The 18,602-nt window shown below is 43.6% G+C and overlaps 1 protein-coding gene across 1 annotated transcript; it reads right to left on the bottom strand.

Annotated features, from left to right (window-relative positions):
• Window positions 1-6,223: 6,223 nt before the first annotated feature.
• KIF15 (kinesin family member 15) lies at window positions 6,224-17,354 on the bottom strand. Its single transcript, XM_084620923.1, has 5 exons — window positions 17,200-17,354; window positions 15,424-15,461; window positions 9,255-9,420; window positions 8,355-8,486; window positions 6,224-7,993 (listed from the first exon to the last, which is right to left on the bottom strand). The coding sequence occupies exons 2-5, from the start codon at window positions 15,450-15,452 to the stop codon at window positions 7,919-7,921; spliced, it is 402 nt and encodes a 133-aa protein (XP_084477049.1). The 5' UTR covers window positions 15,453-15,461; window positions 17,200-17,354; the 3' UTR covers window positions 6,224-7,918.
• Window positions 17,355-18,602: the final 1,248 nt, after the last annotated feature.

The raw sequence follows: 18,602 nt of genomic DNA, 5'->3' as shown, positions 1-18,602 counted from the left end.
CATTACACGGTGTCCCGTTTTCCCTTTGGGGAATATGGTCACCCTACGTAAGATGCATTTACATGGGGCTGGTAGAAAAATACGTTATTCTTCATGGGGGAGCAGGGGAGAATGTATTTGTTAAAAGCTCCCATAAACATTTTCAGTGTTTTTTTTAAATCAAAAAATGAAACCAAAATAATTTCACTTTTGAAAATCCTTTTACGGAAAACATTCTGTTTCTGGTTTTCCCATTAAGAGAGGGGCGAGTGTTGTCAAAAATGACCATTTTCCATGAAAAGTTTTGTTTGACAAAAAGCCATTTTTCACCTCAATTACTTTGATAAAAAATTTCAACCAGCTCTACTGCTATATTTGAAGGAATTGGCAACTGTCATATCATGACAAAATACTGCCGTAAACTGGGTGACCATATTTCCTATGCTAAATACGGACACCTTGAAAAATTACGGGTATTGAAGTGAGTTCAGTGGCAGTCAGTCAGAACCATGCAGTACAAACATTCAAATTAACATCAAGTTGACTGAGCCCCTGTTAAAGAGAAATACTGCATCGTTGGATTCTTTTTATTTCCCTTCTCTCTTCAAGGCTTTAGGGTTCACACAGGGAGGGGTGATAGAAACATCCCCTATCCCCCCGCCTGACAATCACATGGGGAGAGGTGACACACACACACACTCCTGTACACCTCTATCACATGGGGGGGGCATGAATAATCGAGCTGACCCTCCCTACCCCACGCTCTCTGCCCTCTGTGCATGACTGGGCCCCCAAGATGGACCCACCTCTCCTGGTATCTGCTGCCACGTCTTCCCAAGGCAACACATGGGCAGGGGGCGTGCAGGGTCACATGCCCTACCCCCCAGATTTCTGTCAGGGATCACACCAGAATGTGGCCAACAGCAACCTTTCAGCACTGCGTGGGATGGGAGCTGCTTCCAGCTGCCATAGACACCGACTCTGTAGGTGCTCTGGGGCTGGAGCACCCACCAGCAGCCAAGCTCCCCGCCCCGCCCCAGCTCACCTCCACCTCCTCCTCCTCCCTTGAGTGTGCCGCGTCCACACTTCTCCTCCCAGCGCTTTCCGTAACAAGCTGTGGGAGGGCGGGGGGAGGAGCAGGAATGCAGTGCACTCAGGGGAAGAGGCAGGGATTTGGGGAAGGAGTCCAGTAGGGGCAGGGAGAGGGCAGAGTTGGGGTCAGGACTTTGGGGAAGGGGTTAGAATGGGGCCGGGGCTGGGGGGAGGGGGCCAAGCACCCACCAGCACCAGGAGAAATTGGTGTCTATTCCAGGCCCGGGGGGGAGGAGGAGGAGGAGGTGGGGAAGGGATGACCTGGCTTGTGTCTTTGCAGAGCTCCTCTCTCCCTGGGCTCCCAGGTGGCTGGAAGCAGCTTGTCCTGTCCTGCTTGCATAGTGTTGAAAGGCAGCTAATACCTTCAGGCTGCTACTGACCACCACCATAATCCAAAAAGAAAAGGAGTACTTGTGGCACCTTAGAGACTAACCAATTTATTTGAGCATGAGCTTACATCCGATGAAGTGAGCTGTAGCTCACGAAAGCTTGTGCTCAAATAAATTGGTTAGTCTCTAAGGTGCCACAAGTACTCCTTTTCTTTTTGCGAAGACAGACTAACACGGCTGTTACTCTGAAACCCACCATAATCCAGTCGCCTTCTGTCGCTGGGCTACAGCGCAGGCAGGAAGGGGTTAAGCCCTAAGGATGCATTGTGCACCAGGGTTCAGGGAACCTGAGTGCAGGAGCATCTGTGAACCCAGCCAGAGAGGTGGCTCAGCAAGGGAGAGTGCCTCCAGGACAGAGCAGCCCCGTGCTCCCTGGGGGCAGGACCCAGGGTAGTGGAGCAGGGTTGTGGTGAAGAGAGTGCTAAGCCCCTGCCTGAGGGGCTGCTGTGGAGCCTGCAGGGTCAGGGCACAAACAGGCTGTAAATTGCTTCCTGCTCACCACCACTCCAGAGCATAGCTGAGGGGCAGAGAGGCTTCCCCATGCCAGCCCTCTGCGGGGCTTTGACACATGCAGGGCTCGGCTCCTCCTGGCCAGAGGCTCAGGCCAGAGGGTCTTGGCCCAGCCAGAGGCAGTGTGGGTAGGAAGGAGCCAGCTGGCCAGGCTGTTGGTGAGCTGACGGCTCCGATGTGGGGCTGGTTCTCCACACAGTGCTGGGAGCGGGATGAGCCTGACGCGGGGGGGGGGGAGGGAGGGAAATATGGAAGAGCACCGGGGCTGAGGGGAGGTGAAAGGGCGAGACAGTGAGAGGGCGAGCATCTAAATGGCTGCCGGGTGGGCAGCAAAGGCGACACATAACTGGCCACCCCCTGGCGCCTGCCCGTATACACCAGCCACCGCAGTGCGCAGCCAGCACTGGCCGGAAGTGGGACGGGGCCCTGCTGGCTGAGAGCTGGTACGCAGCAGGGGGGCTGCGCTGATGACGCAGCACGGGGAGCAGCCAGCCCTGCGCACTGCAGCTTTGCCCTGCCACCAGCCTTGGACACCCACCCCCATCGTCGGCCACTGGACCCCCCGCCACTCACCACTCGTGGGCGGGCGGCTGGCGAGAAGGGATCCAGCCAGCAGCAAGACCCACCAGTACTCATGGAGGGGAGGGGAGGAAGGGAGAGAGAGGAAACACAGGACAATTTGCCTGTTTTTAAGAAAGTCGGGACACCTGCAGGAGGGCTTACATACAGGACTGTCCCTTTAAAAATGGGACATCTGGTCACCCTAGCTGTAAACTAGTTCGGTATTTAAAACAAAAACATACCTGAAGACCCACTCTCTTCCCCAATTCAATCTAGATTGTAAATACGGTTTTGAACATGCTGGGTCTTCTGGTCACACCAGCACACAGAGCATGTGGCGTCAGAAAACAGACAACGGATGTGCCCGGCTGGACTCCCTTTGCCTCTGTTCCACTGCATGGTAAATTGACCTTACTGGCACAAGCTGGGTCAAGCCTGAGGCTATTGTAACGCAGCCCTTAGCAGTCTGTCAGTCTACTCTGTCAGAGGAAAAGACGTCAGAGTTGCACAGTAGCCGAAAAGTAGGTTCTTTTGGGCAAACGCATGCTTAGAAAAGCTCGGCTGTATTCTGGTGCGTTCTGTGTGGGTGTGGACAGCAGAGGAAATGGCACAAGCCCAGCTTGAAGCATCCTTCTAGAACTCAGGTTAAGGCTGCTCCTGTGTGTTTGAAACGTTCTGATAAAAGTCAGGATACACCTGTGGGGTTCCTTAATGTGACAATTTATACACTTCTGTGGTTATGCAGGGCAGTCACGGCTGTCCCTCCGTGCGGCTGGAGGGGCACAATTCAGGGGGAACTAGCACTGGGGCTCCGCCACTTGGCAGGGCGGAGTAATCAATAATCTCAGAGCCCAGGTCCTCAGGCAGTGCAAGGCACCAAACAGTTAGAGGGCTCTGGCCTATAGTCAGGTCAGAGAGGTGAAGTCTATAAGCTTAAGCCCTCAGGCAGCAAAGTCTGGTGCCCTGCTTTGTCTGGGCATATAGTCAGGGGTCCTGGCTGTGGCAGACTGCTGACAAACACAGGCCTCCTGGCCTAGAGTGGGGATCCTGCCACACCCAGGTGGGGTGGCAGCGGGTAGAAGGACACAGGCCCACACACACTCCACCAGGTCCCAGCCCAGGCCCTAGCAGTGGCGGAGTGGTCCGCCACGGGGTCAGCGGGGACCACCCACAAGATGCTGGCCAGCTGTCAGTCAACAACACAGTCGAACTATATTTGGCTCCCCGGGGCTACTTCCTACACTACCATTCAAGGGGGGTACCTGAGTCCCAGGGTCATTGTTCATCTCGCCGAGGTAAACAGCTAAAGGCAGCCCCTCGGTGTCTCTGGCAACCAGCAGCCCTTCTGGGTCTCAGGTGCTATAGAAGCCGCTATTGGATCCAAGCTCCAACAGCACATTGGAGATGTCCTCTCCGCCAGTGGTCCCTCTCCAACTCAGCTGGAGGGCCCAACTTTTATATTTCCAGTTCCTGTCCCGCCCCTCTGCTTCTGGCAAGGTGGGCATGGGTGTCCTGGCTCTGCCCACTAGGAGGCAGTCATGGCTATCCCTCCCTCCATCTGGAAGGCCACGCCCCCTCGCTACAGGTTATTTAAAGAAAGGCAGTAATTGCAATGTGAGTTCAGGCACCATGTGATGCTTTGATTGGCAAGAGTTCAGTAGGCCCATTTTCTTGTTTCCCGAAAGCGATTCTAGCATATTATTGTTTTTTAAGGCAAAATTTTTGTTGTCAGTTCTGTAAATCCCTTTGTGCTCTCACAATTAGTTGAAATATTTTTGCATGACCACCTAATCTTCCTGCTTTGCTGCTTAACTGTATGCTTTGAAATTTTGTGATTTTTAACTAGGTAAATCCAGTCACCTTTCACATAAAAGAATAGATGCAGCAAGGAACCACATAGCAAACCTTTGGGGAGCTTGAAAGGACTGATGAAGCCAGAATGTCTGCCGGTCATGACAGACGCATCAATGATGGGGTGTGAGGGTAAACCCACTCCAAAAATTTGGCTTAAGTCACTGCCATGGGGAAAGCACATGGCGAGCTAAATACCCAGTAATCCAATCAATTAGCTGCACAGCTATAACCCTAACTGACCATATAAACCCTCCTCAGAAAAACTGATGGTGACAAGTAGAAGAAACAGGAATTTGCTTTTGGCAGGAAAGCGGCAGGAGGGGACTTTAGTGAATTTGGATCATAAAAATGATACCGCCAGTCACACTTTTTTGGCTATTTAGGAGGAAGAGAAATCCCACTGGACCCATTATTTTGTGCAGATTGCAACTTCCTTCTATGAATTCCATTATAAAATAGGGTCAAAGGGCTAGATCCACAAAGGGGAATTAGGCTTCCTATACAACACCTAACTTTTGGTGTCCTGCCATTCAGTGGAATCCTCAGTCCTGGGTTAGGCAGCCAGGCTCCCTATACAATGTATGTGGAGAGTTATTCACCTAGGAATGGGATACACAAAAAGGCAGCACTGAGCAGGGAGCTGCCTAAACTAGTAAATGGGAAATGCCAAGAAGGATGTGAGATAAGACCTGCACCTCAAGGAATTTAGGGCCAGATTTAAAAAAAAAATAAAAAATAAAAGATATTTAGGTGCCTAGTGGAATTTTCAAAAGCATCTAGGGCAGCGGTCCCCAAACTTTTTACGTCATGCCCCCCCCCCCCCTACTGCTGTCCACGCGCCCCAGGAGCCACGGTCAGGGATGGGGCTGCGGTTGGAGCCAGGGCCACGGCTGGCTGCAGAGCTATGGCCAGGCTGGGAACCAGGGGCTGAGGCCACAGCTAGGGGTGGGGCTGGAAGTGGAGCTGTGGCTGGGGGTGGGGCTGGAGCAGAGCTGGGTGGTGCTTTCTCTCCACCCTGTGGGGGCTGGCCCTAGCCCCCCAAACATTCTTCTGGTCCCCCCTGGGGGGCACCCCGAAGTTTGGGGACCACTGATTTAGGGTGAAATCAATGGGTATTAGATGCCTATGTGCTTTTGAAAATCCCACCTATCTTTAAAAATCTGGGCTTTAGGCATTTATTTTCACTAGGGAGTCACAGCCATGAATCTTCTCTTGGAGTTAGGTAGCTAAGCCAAGTCAGCCATTTCTCACAAAAACAAAAACACATCATGATGCTCATGCTCTCCTTATATATTCATTTCACCAGAAAGCAAGAATAACTCTAGCCCAGTGGTTAGGGCACTGACCTGGCATATGAGATGGCGAGGTCCACGTGTCTGTTCCAACTCAGGCAGAATCAGGATTGAACTTGGGTTCCCACATCCTGGCAGCGTGTGCTAAGCACTGGAGTATAGGATATAATTTGTATGGGGCCTGACCCAGTAGACCTACTCTAAGGTTGGGCTGTGCCGGTGAGATAGGTGCCTAGTTTGTGAATCTTGCTGGGGTTTGGACAAGGGCTAGGCATCAGCACTGAAGCATGCACACAGCAGCCTGCCATCAGAAATGTAGGCACCATGGCGAATTTACCGGTGGAAACTTAGGCCCTAGGACTTTAGATACCTACAAGGTTAGGTGGCAGCTGAGTCAGGGTTCTGAGGTTCTTCACTTTATACTTAGGCACCTAAGTCCTTTTGTGGATCTATCCCTAAGTGTGCATGAGTCTAAAAGTTAGAGCATACAGTATAGGAAAAACATAAAATCATTTATATATACAAATCTTTATTTAAAAAGTGACAATTCCAGAAGAACTATATATATTATAAACATACTCCATAAAAAAGGGTACAAATTATATTACCATAGCTGCCATAACTTGTTTGCTGTTCCCTAACAGTATTACAAATTTTGCAATATATCAGATAAGCTATCAAGTGGGTCTGACCTACCTCTATACCTCACTGCTATCAAGGTGGAGAGTTATTGCAGAAAAGAAAGAACTCCATAAGGAATGAAGGGAGCAAGAGTGGAGGTCATCTCTAAAATGACTTCATCTCTGGAAAGAAGTGAATTTCCTGATTTAGTCTAAATAGGGCAAGTTAACACCCTCAGTTTTCTAGAGGCCCATCTTAAAGATTTGATTTTCCTTTTCTCTCCTCATCCTGAAAAACTTCAAATAGAAACTACTCTGGAATATTAGGTTACTTTTCATACAGAATATTAATATCTGAATTTAAAATATTTAATTCATAGCTAAACTGACAAAAAATCACTGTCATTTTAGCCCCTAGTTAATTACAGTAGAACCTCACTAAACTTCATACCCTATAGTTCACACAAAAATGGTCTCTTCCCTTCTTCTCAGCAATAGTGAAGTGCTGTAATAAGGAATTGCATTATTAAGACTTAATTACTTATACAAAACAATACAAAATATTTACTGACACTATCAAATAGATAAAACTCAATTAACACATTTGTCCAATTAATATTGTAATGCATTATCAATACTTTCCCCCCCTATTTTGAATATTCCAGTCATTTGCAATCCATCTCCAAGTCTTTAGGGCAACTAATGAGGTTCTAATATATTCTTACAAGATGTTGCATACATTTAAAACTCTTGACAGGGGATGGACTTCTGTTTGATAGATTTTTCAGTTATACAGTGCTCAAACAAGTTAGCCAGTGAGGTTATTCTCAACAATACTCGTGCAGAATGGTTTCTTATCACTACAGTAGTCCCTGTTTGAAGCTTATTCAGTGAAAAAAAAGTTTGTTTTGAGAGCACTTGAATTCCAGAAAGAGTGGAACAAGGGAAAGCAAGCAATTATGCCACAAGATTCCAAATATTCATAGTACTATTTACAAATCAATTTATTATTAAAGTGACATTCTTGCTTTATTGAAAAAAAATCCTTAATAAAAAACATGTATTTTTGAGCAATAAAGAAATATGAATCATTTCACAACTTGACAAGGGAATTTCATCATTCTAGTATCAACATTTAGACATCCATAAAAACAACAGGCAGAAGTTTAGATACTGGTTGAATTTGTACAAAATACCTTTCTATAAACTGAGGTAATATGAAAAACTCCTAGCATTAAAAAAAAAAAAGGAAAAGCATTGATCTGAATTAAAGTACAAAAGGAAACAAGAAATAGAGAATGTTCCAATGAAAACTAGTCACTTTTCCTGTACAAGTACAAAGTTGCAAGGAAAGTCCTGCAGCACCTATGGATAAAGCTGTAGAACAACTTCAAAAGGTGGGGGTTAGAAAATCTGCCAGATAAGCTGAAGCAGACTGTTTCACTAAAAACCACCACCTGGCACATTACACAGACTGAAATAACATTATCCTGAGTACATCTGATGAAGGGCTCAAGTTAATAGTGATGAAGGAGAAGCTTTACTTTTAGAACTCTCTCTTTAAAGTCTATCAACATTTTTAAATGAACAATTTTGCAAGTTTATTTGTTGTTGTGGCTGATCAAGATTCTTGACATGGTTCAGCTTTTTTAATTTCCTTCAAAAAGACATTTTCAACACGCAGTTTTTCAACCTCCTGTAAAGAGAGAGAAATATGGTACTCAGAATTAGAAGAAAGCCTGTCTCAAGAGATTATACTTATTCTAAGTTGTAAAAAGAAAAGTCACCTAAATGTGATGACATTAACAACTAATTTCTGCAAGCTGTACAGCTTCTTTAGTGTCTTATAACTACAGGAGTAATTAAGAAAATGGAACAATACTGACATTGATGATGAAACTGACTAGCTATGAATCAAACATTGTTGCATGGAATTGTGGGATGCCAGGTATATTTAAATAGAGGAATGAGAATTCTAGTCTCCTGATCAAACTTTTGCTTTCTGTTCTACCACAGATCATTTATTTAATCTGTATTCTAATCTCTGGGACACATACCTCAGTAAGTTTGGCATAATCTTTCTTCAGTTTCACAAGGTACTGAATCTTCTGGTTTAGGTTTTGGTGACCTACTAACTTCCCGTTCTCCACAGCGAGAAACTCTACTTGCTTCCTTAGCAAGTCCATCTCCTGTAATTAAATAACAAATTAAATACAACTCTGTCTTTTTTTGACGTGTTCAGATTTTAAGAAAGCGGTTTCTTTTGAAATTGGCAATACTGCTACAGTAGAACCTCAGAGTTCAGTGTTCGTAAGTACACCTCAGGAATGGAGGTTGTTCATAACTCTGAACAAAACATGGTTCTTTCAAAAGTTTACAACTGAACATCGACTTAATACAGCTTTGACACTTTACTATGCAGAAGAAAAACACTGCTTTCCCCCCTTTTTTTTAGTAGTTTGTTTAACACAGTACTGTACAGTATTTACTTTTTCTTTGCCTGCTGCTGTCTGATTGCGGTTCCAAATGAGGCATGTGGTTGACTGGTCAGTTTGTAATGCTGGTGCTCATTACTCTGAGGTTCTACTGTATTTAAGTTTGTTGTAGCATATAACATACCTGTGGGTCCATCTACCACTTGACACCTACTTGTTCCTCACTCTCATTGGCTACTAGACTAGATTTCTCTCGTGGAAAAGTACAGTTGGCTGATCTGCATTTCAGATCACATCTCTGCATAGAGCTCCCCTTGGCATTTGATTACTACACTACGAAATACAGTTGAAATAAAAATAATCTATAAAATAAAAAGCTACATTTTGGGAGGCAGTCCTTGATTCCTTTACTGTTTTCTGGTTAATTCACAATATTGACTACTTATCATGGGTTTGTCTCCCAATCTGTGAGGTTCTAGTGGATACAATTAGTGAAAGGAAGTCACACATGTTGTTTATTACCTTTTCAATTTTGTCTCTCTCTTCACAGGTTTCTTCCAGTTTTGATCTCATTTCTTCTTTTTCCTGGAATGTTTTTGACTCCAAAGCTCTTGTTCGTTCTATTTCCATGGTCATTTCAAGATAGGCACTCTCTGTACTCTTAAGGGCATTTTTGGTCTCTGCTAATCTACAGATATAAAAGTATTACAAAACACTTCAAATTAACCATGTTAATGCATTCACATCACTCCTCTATATCCCATCGCACTCTGTTATTAAAAGGTCCTTTTGGCATACGTGCCCTGGTATCTGTTAATAGGCACTGTTTAACATTGGTACATAACCACCATCTTCAATTGCCCAATCTTTTAAGGGTATGTCTACATTGCAATAAAAAAGATGTGGCTGGGCTGTTCCAGCTGACTTGGGCTTGCACTAAGAGTCTGTTTAATTGTGGCGGAGCTATTCAGACTTGGGCTGGAGAGCACACTCTAGGACCCTGCAAGGTGGGAGGGCCCCAGAGCTCGGACTGCAGCCTGAGCCTGAACATCTACACAGCAATTAAACAGCCCCTTAGCCTGAGCCCTGGAAGCCTGAGTCAGCATCATGAGCCAGCTGTGGTGTCTATTTGCAGTGTAGACATACCCTAGCTAGTGCCCTTCACTTGGGATTCAATGCTGGGTAGAAGTGTTCCATTTCAAGCTTAAATTTCCAACTCTCTCAACTAAGCTAATGAAATTGGAAATGGAATCCTAGCCTACAAGAACTTCCTAGAGTGCACTTCACCCACAAAAATTCAGCACTCAGAAGGTGAACTCAGATTCTCTTATATGAAGATTATATTACTACTATATTTGATTACTTAATGGTGAATATCTCTTTACATATAGAATTTTCGCCCACAAGTAATTCAGCCTGCACTGCTCATAGTGATGCTTTGAACATTCTTTTTCTCGATCACAAGACCAGGAGCAGTGCTCAGGAAACATTTTGCTCTGCTAAAATGTTTCTAGCCCTGGCAGGTTGTGAAGTGTAAGATCTTAAAACATATGCGTTACCAGTATTTCCACTGTTAATGAATATACACTTGTGAACCTATTCATGTTTTACTTCCATTTTTCCTCCCCAGAAGTTTGAGAGACTAAGTACCAGCGCTGCTGCAAAAAGCAGGTCCTGTTTCCACATTCAAGAGGAGCAACAAAAGGCCTAAAGGTGAGAAGAGACAACAATAGACCATATATTTTTTGTCTGATATTTTTGCCACTTAAAAGAGAACTTGCAAAGCTGGAAAAAAATAGGCCTCATAGTCTTATTGCTTTTTTATGTTGCAATAAAAATGGCCTGAAAGGTTTGTTGGAAAAAGTGATTCCTCCCATCCCACCTTGCTTTTTACATTAGTAATTCAGGTCTTTTCTACTCTAGAAAAAACTCTTTGGAGACCAGAGCACTAGTAAAATATGACACTACAAGAGATAAGATTCAAAGCAGTCAGCTGAGCATTGGGGAGACGAGAATTTTTGTCTGACTGGTTAAAAAAACCACCCCAACCCATTTTAAAAAAATTCTTTGCCAGTCACCTTTAATTCTTTTGGCCCACTGACACTCTTCTTGAATGTAAAAAAGGAATTGCTGATGACAGCAGGCTGCATGGGGCTTTGCTGGAAGAAGAAACCACAGAAGTGATACAAATACTGACTTTAATATTTAAACTCTAAGCAGCATCAAACTACTGTGGTGATGGGCACATGAGAAAATAAAACCAAGCTAAACAGACAAACTAGAAGTACTATATAATGTTCAACAGCAAATACTGACAAAAACGTGAGGTGATGCATGGTTTAAAATCAGCTTATTCTGTTTAGAATTTCGCTTTGCTCCCATTCCCGCTATTTGAATTCTGACATCACAGGAGAAGCCAATAGTCTCAAATTCCTAAAACTGGAGATTAATGGTTTACACCATTTGCAAGATTTTAGATGATGAACAGTAGTGATTCCATGTGGTATGTGTGCGCTTGTGCGCGCGCAGGGAGAAATTTGATGGTAATCAGAATGCTGATGTGAATGTAATGTGCAATATCTAACATGCCATCAAGGCTAGGAACAAATGCTATAGACGTTACTGGAAAGCTTAATTTTCCATCTTTCTAAAGGTATATTCATTTCTAGCACTAAAGACTTAAGATATGAGCATTCAATGAAGCAACCCTATTGGTTTCTCACACCAGCAGTGTTACTTTGACACTGATCCAACTCTTGGAACCTCTCTCTTTCTTTGTTCACATGGGCTCTGCTCAGTTAAAGCAGATTTTGAAGAATATTTAGGCAAACTTGAAAACAGTTATTTGAAAAATAATACATTTTGAGGATAACAAAAAATTCCTGCTTACAATTAAAAAGGGAAACTGTCTGGTAGTTCAGTCCAAAATTTAGTTTTTAAAGACAGGTTTTAATAATTAATGACTAAACTCAAAATCATTTCCATTTTTTACAAGTTTTATTTGCATGGAAAATATGCCCCTGCAGGGTTCATCGTCTAACTATTGCAGCACTGTTATTGCATGAGTATTTGAAGTGACACGGATTAGCTAATGATTATATCAGCACTATTTCAAGACCAATCCATCCATCCAGTCTTGACTACTGTCTGCCCAATATGCAGCATATACTGGTGAATTTCTAGCAGCAGAGACTAAATATGGCTCACCCCATATTTATATGGCATAGGACAATCTAATGGCACTCAAATAGTAAATTATCAGAGGGGTAGCTGTGTTAGTCTGGATCTGTAAAAGCGGCAAAGAGTCCTGTGGTACCTTATAGACTAACAGATGCATTGGAGCATAAGCTTTCGTGGGTGAATACCCACTTCACCGGATGCATAGTAAATTGTTTATTTTCATCATTCAAGCTGACTGAAGGGCAAAAGTAAAGTAAATAAATAAATAAATGGTGAAAAGTTAGATTTTTAAAATTCTTCAGTTTTAAATCTAATGTATTGTTTTAATTCAAGCAATAAACTAAAATAAAATATTAATTTTAACAGGAGTCTCTCTAATAAGCGATAAGCTTTTTCAAAAAATAAATCTAATGCCCATGCTGCAACCACTTTCTCATATGCACAATCCCATTAAGATCAGTGGGGCTACTCACATACATTTTATGCTTCTTCATAGGACTGGCCCTCTTTTCTGAATCAAATTGGCTTTGAAAAGTCTTACAAATGAACAGAAAAACCACAGTTACTTACCCTAACATAACTGTAGTTCTTTGAGATGTTGGAGTCAGTGTGTATGCCACTAAGTATGCAAGTGTCCATGTAGGTGAGATCAGATTCTTTTTCAGAGAGTTGTGTCCGTTGGGTCTATGTGATGGCATAAAGAGCAGAGTAGCCTTGACTCTCCCTCATTTCCCTCACAATTTGAAACCTATGTTAGCTGAGGACCTTGAAAGTGGGAATGGAGGGTGGGTTGTGGGATCCACACTGATTACAACATCCTGAAAAATCTGTTACTGTAGGGTAAGCAATTGTATTTTCTTCTCCAAGTATATGGCAGTGTGGATGCCACTGAAGGTGACTGGCAAGCAGTATCTTCTTCAGGATGTTGAGAATGAGGAATGCTAGCTGCATCAAAACAAAGATTGGTGTGTATAGCTCTTTTCAACGAGGCATTGGACCTAGTAGCCAAATACAGTGCACAATGCTTTACAAATGTAAACAGATTGCGCCACATAAGCAGCCTAGCAGATTTTGGATGTCAGCATGTTTGGAAATAGTCTGAGAAATTTGCCTGAGCTCTGGTAGAGGGGGCCTTGACGGAGAGAGAGGGCAGTTTATTCGCCAACAAGTAACACAGGTGATGGTTATCCATGTAGTCATTGATATGAAATGGCCAGGTTTTTAGAATGGCCAGTTATTGCTACAAACAGGCATGTGGACAGTGGAAAAGATTTAGTCGAGTCAGCGTAGTAACTAAAGGGCATGAGATATGTCTGAAGTGTTCAGTTTCTTCTCCCTGGGTGTGACTTAGGGAAGAAAAGAGATTGCAGGATTTACATGAAAATCAGACACTACATTGAGATTAGCTTTGCATGAGGTCTCAGAACTCCTCTGTCCTTGTGGAATGAGGTTATGGAGGTTCTGCCATGAGCACCTGAAGCTCACTCATTCTCCTGGTTGAGATGATAGCAATCAGAAAGACTATTTTAAGGGTCAGATGGTGAGAGGGCTCAAAGGGCGGCCCCATCAGCTTTAGGAGGCCCTGAGGTTTCATGCTGGGCTGAGTCTGTTACTGGTGGAATAAGCATGAATAAGGCCCTTAAAAAACGTCAATACCTTTAATAGGAAAGTGACTACATCAGAAGCTGATAAACTGATATTGCACCAGATGATCAAATTGAAGGATAGTCTGGAATGTTTTCAATGCAGTAAATAATCCAGAATTTTACATGCTGAGGTCTGCTTTGACACTAGGTGATGTGTCATACATATAGAAAACCTCTTCCACTTGAAGGAGTAAGTCTTCCTTGTGGACTGTTTCACGCTAGGATCTCCTGAACATGTGAAAAGCAGTCGTTTTCCAAGGTACTCAGCCAATCAGCTGTACAGTCACCACGTCTGGATGGAATATTTGTCCCTTGTTCCCTTCCCTGATTGGAAGCTGTGCCGACATGCAGGAAGTCCATCAGCCAGAACTGCCTCCGCATGTACAGAGCTATGAGTATGGGTTTGGCTCGATCTCGTCTGGCTTTGGCAATCACCCTGGCGATTAGTGGGATTGGCGAGGCACACAGTAGCCCGTGGTTTTTTGGGCAGGGAAGGAATCTGGAGCGTTTCCCAGGCCTGTCCTGTCAGATTTCCTGGTTGCTCCTCTGATTCTGGTGAGGAGGCCGTTGCTATAGTTATGCTGAGGGGGATCAAGATATTCTCCTCATGAAGATACGTGATAGGCTATGACTGCAGAACTGGTGGGATGGCGGATCCCACTATGACCAGAAGGGTCACAGTGGCAGATTGTGGGTGGCCTATCTACTACCAGTCTTATAGGGGCCCACAGGACTAAGTGTTCTTAGGGCATATCCTAGGGCATTGTTACAGTCTCTCTGGTGGAGTCAGGAAACGAGAGGCCTGGAAAGAGGGAGAACTCCTCCTCTGGGAACAACAGTGCCATCTGACACAGTTGCAGTGAAGATGGTGGTGGATAAAAAGGAGAGAGTGGATCCTCAAAGCAAACCTAGGAAGGAATGGATCATCAGCCCGTGCCGGATCAGTGCCAGAAGGGGGCTCAGTGTCAAGGGGAGGCAGAAGTCTCTCCACTTTCTTAGCCTCAGACCTAGGGGATCTTCATGGATTGCTCCAAGAGATGCTATTTGAGCTTCACATCCCTGGATTTCCATGTGTGGGAGGAGATGCAGCAGCAGATGGAGCATATTTTACGGAGGTGAGCTTCCCTGGGGAAGAAAAAACACCTGCTATACCCATATATATGGGCATCAGGCCACTGCACAGAGGGCTTCGAGTCCACCATTTAAATAGCTGTACAACTTTGCCCTGGTGCATGGGGAGGGATGGGATATGTGTGTTTCCCTTGTCATCTCTTCCATTTTTGTTTTGTTTTTTGGAACATTCAACTAAAAGGAAGAACTTAAAAAATACTTTTCAAAAGTTTGGAGCTTAGACAAAGCCTGAGCAGATTGGACACAGTTGGGATTTCACCTTGCTGCCACAGGTGGGTAAGGGAACTGAGGGAGTGTCGAGGCCACTCTGCCCTTTATACCCCTGCATGGGAACCACAAGGAAACAGGATACATGCCATGGTCCCAACCGACATGGCTATGCAAGAGATTCTGAACTCACATGCTTGATGTGCATGCATGCCTTACAGTGGAATCCACAAGGACACATACTCAGAGAACCTCATGCAGTTTCAGCATATTTCAGAGCACTTTACCTAGACAGTAGCTTTTTGTATTAAATGTAGAAACTACTACTACCACCTACTGATGAAAAATGCTAAGAACTGAATGTTTATTTTAAAAGGTAAACAGGATTTCTGGTTTTAAGTTTTCTTGTTCAGATCTTCAATGTTAGTTGGAAAATAATGTCTTTTAAGATATAAGTAAATTATTTTCAGTATTTAAAACAGCTTTTGTGATCCAGTTTTCAGGGTTATGAAAAATATTTAACTTACTCTGATCTAATTTTCAGTATTTCTTCCATCGCTTTATCCTGAAAAGGTTTAAAATAGGAAGTGTTACACCAGTAAAATTTAGAAGTTATAACAGCATATATATACAATTGATTATTTAACTGCAAGCTTCTTAGTCTTTTCTGACACTGAAATAATCCTGTAACACTACTGTGGCTAATATTACCAACATTCATCGCTGACTACTAAGAGGTATGGTGACCTTGTTATGTAAACATAATCCCTCCACTGGATGACCCACAACCAGCCAGTGCAGCTGTAAGACTGGGCTGCACTGTCTGGGAAGTGCATAGCCAGGGCTCATTCAGCAGATGCCATGAGCAGTCTCCACTGTAACTTAAATATTGCTTTCTTTGGGCAGAAACCTCAGGAGAGGAAAGTGGTACAAGCTGCAACTCCGGTCTTGTCTCCACTACGGTGCAAGTCAACCTAAATTATGCTACTCCAGCTACATCTTTTGTTCTGTTTTATATCGATGCAAAATTTATAATTCTAGTGAATTCTAAAGGATACTGGGCCTGATTCAAATCTATCATTGCTTTTACACTGGTTTAACATGATTGAATTCAACAACAGTAATGATTAGGGTCCTACCAAATTCACGGCCGTGAAAAACACATCAAGAACCATGAAATCTGGTCTCCCCCGCCCGTGAAATCTGGTCTTTTGTGTGCTTTTACCCTAACTGTACAGATTTCACAGGGGGAGACCAGCGATTCTCAAACTGGGGGTTCTGACCCAAAAGAGAGTTGCAGGGGGGTCATGTTATTGCCACCCTTACTTCTGCGCTGCTTTCAGAGCTGGGTGGCCAGAGAGCGACGGCTGTTGGCCAGGAGCCCAGCTATGAAGGCAGCACCCTGCCAGCATCAGCATAGAAGTAAGGGTGGCAATACCATACCATGCCACCCTTACTTCTGTGTTGCTGCTGGTGGTGGCTCTGCCTTCAGAGCTGGGCTCCCAGCCAGCAGCCACCGCTCTCCAGTCGCTCAGCTCTGAATGCAGCGCTGCCACCAGCAGCAGTGCAGAAGTAAGGCTAGCAGTACCACAACCCTCCCGCCCCACAGTAACCTTGCAACCCCCACTTATCACAGCTCCTTTTTGGTTCAGGATCCCTACAATTACAACACCGTGAAATTTCAGATTTAAATAGCTGCAATAATGAAATTAATGATTTTTAAAATCCTATGACCGTGAAACTGACCAAAATGGACTGTGAATTTGGTAGGGCCCTAGTAATGATGATTTACAGCAGAGTAAGAGAGGTGAATGAGACCCAGTGAGCTTGATTCATCTTCACTGGGACATGGAGACCATGTCTACACTTACTGGGGATCGACACTGCCACGATCTATGCACAATGCTCTCCCATCGACTTACTTTACTCCTCTAATTCCGGTGGAATACCTGAGTTGACTGGAGAACGCTCTGTGGTTGATTTAGCCGGTCTTCACTAGACCCGCTAATCGGCCACCGCTACATCGATCGCAGCAGCCAATACCCGGTAAGTGTACACATGGAGTCTATGTCCCGGTGAAGATGACTCAGGCTCACTGGGTCTCATTCTGCTGTAAATTATCATTACTATTGTTGAATTCAATCAAGTTAAACCAGTGTAAAAGCAAGGATAGATTAGAATCAGGCCGAGTATCCTTTAGAATTCATGAGAATTATAAATTTTGCATTGATAGGAAACAAAACAAAACATGACCAGCAACATTTACAACCAGCAAAACAATATAATATAAAAAGATATAATACCTTTGCTAGTCTCTCTCCAGCAATTTCCTTCTCTCTCTCTTTTAGGTGTTGAATGTCAGAGTGCTTGTGACCACTGTAGAAGTTCAAGAATGAGAATCCATCTTTCTTATGTGCAAAGGGAACCGTTTATAACACAAGAATTGTACTAGTAATACTTGTAATATTCTTAACGCTTGCTCAGAGTGATTACCATGTATCACAAAACATAGTTCTGGAAGTAGTTTAAACTTTTATAGTTACCAAAAATACACTCTCTCCAAAAGAAAGATTTTTGCTACATGCAGAGAAATAAAACATTTAAAAAAAGTTTAATTTGGTGTTGGTTTAAGAACAGAAGTGTCGAATACAGAGCTTAATAATAAATCTCAGGGTTTCAAGTAAGCAATTTTAGCTGACAATTTTGATACGCCATATGGATTGCAGAAAACAGCTCCCTCCTAAGAGAACTCAATGATTTTGCTCAGTTAAGAGGAAATTATTTTTATTCAGAATATTTAGAGACTTGTTTGAGTTTAACAGGTGATAACAAAAACACTCAAGAAACAGTTGGAAGAAAAGCTAAACTATCAGAAAGCAAAGAAGTGGGTTTATTTTCCTTTCATGAGTCACTTGTGATTATCTTTAATATATTAGAAAAATTATGTGAGAAGACACACATGTACTATAGGCAGAGCTGGTAGCAAGGCCTATTATTCAGACTGCAGAAGATGTGTACAGGAAGAGAAAGGATTGTCTCACTGGGGAGGCAATTGAATCCTGCCCTGGAAATCTAAATTTCATCCCTGCCACAGACTCCCTGTGTAATGCTAGTCAAGTTACTGACCTCTTGTGAAAAGTTTCTTATATATTCCTTATTTTCTGGGTGTCTGATTCCAGACCCTGTGATCTGATTTGCAGAAGTGCTGAGTGCTAGCAGCTGCAGTTAAAGTCAATGGGAGCCAAGGTTTGAATATATTAAATGCTACATACTTTGAAAAATCACATCCAAGTGTCTCATGTTGGGCACCCAAAATTAGTTGGTATTTGACCTCTCTCTTTGAGCCTCAGCTCCCTATCTGTAAAATGGGGATGATAATACCCTCTCAACACACAAATGGATGTTGTGAAAATAAATTAATGTTTATGAAGCAACCAGATACTATATAGTGATGAGCACCACAGAATAGCCCATGAGGAAATTAATAAATCTATCTTCAGAGCCAGGTTTGAATAGTGTGCAGTAAATCAGGCATGGGACCCCACATTGCAAAATGGGGAAACAAAATATTGAACTGCTCATTAAGTGTGCACCGAATGAGGCTGGGGTCCTGTGAAAAAAACAGTATATGATAATAGAAAAATGGTATCCTAATACATCGGCACAAAGGAACTGAATTAAGGTTGCACAGGCATCCTTAATTCTG

This window comes from Lepidochelys olivacea (assembly GCF_965140295.1).
Source record: "Lepidochelys olivacea isolate rLepOli2 genome assembly, chromosome: 2".
NCBI lineage: Eukaryota > Metazoa > Chordata > Testudines > Cheloniidae > Lepidochelys > Lepidochelys olivacea.
Note: the sequence above shows the minus strand (reverse complement) of the source record. Positions and strands in the feature narration are given on the sequence as shown.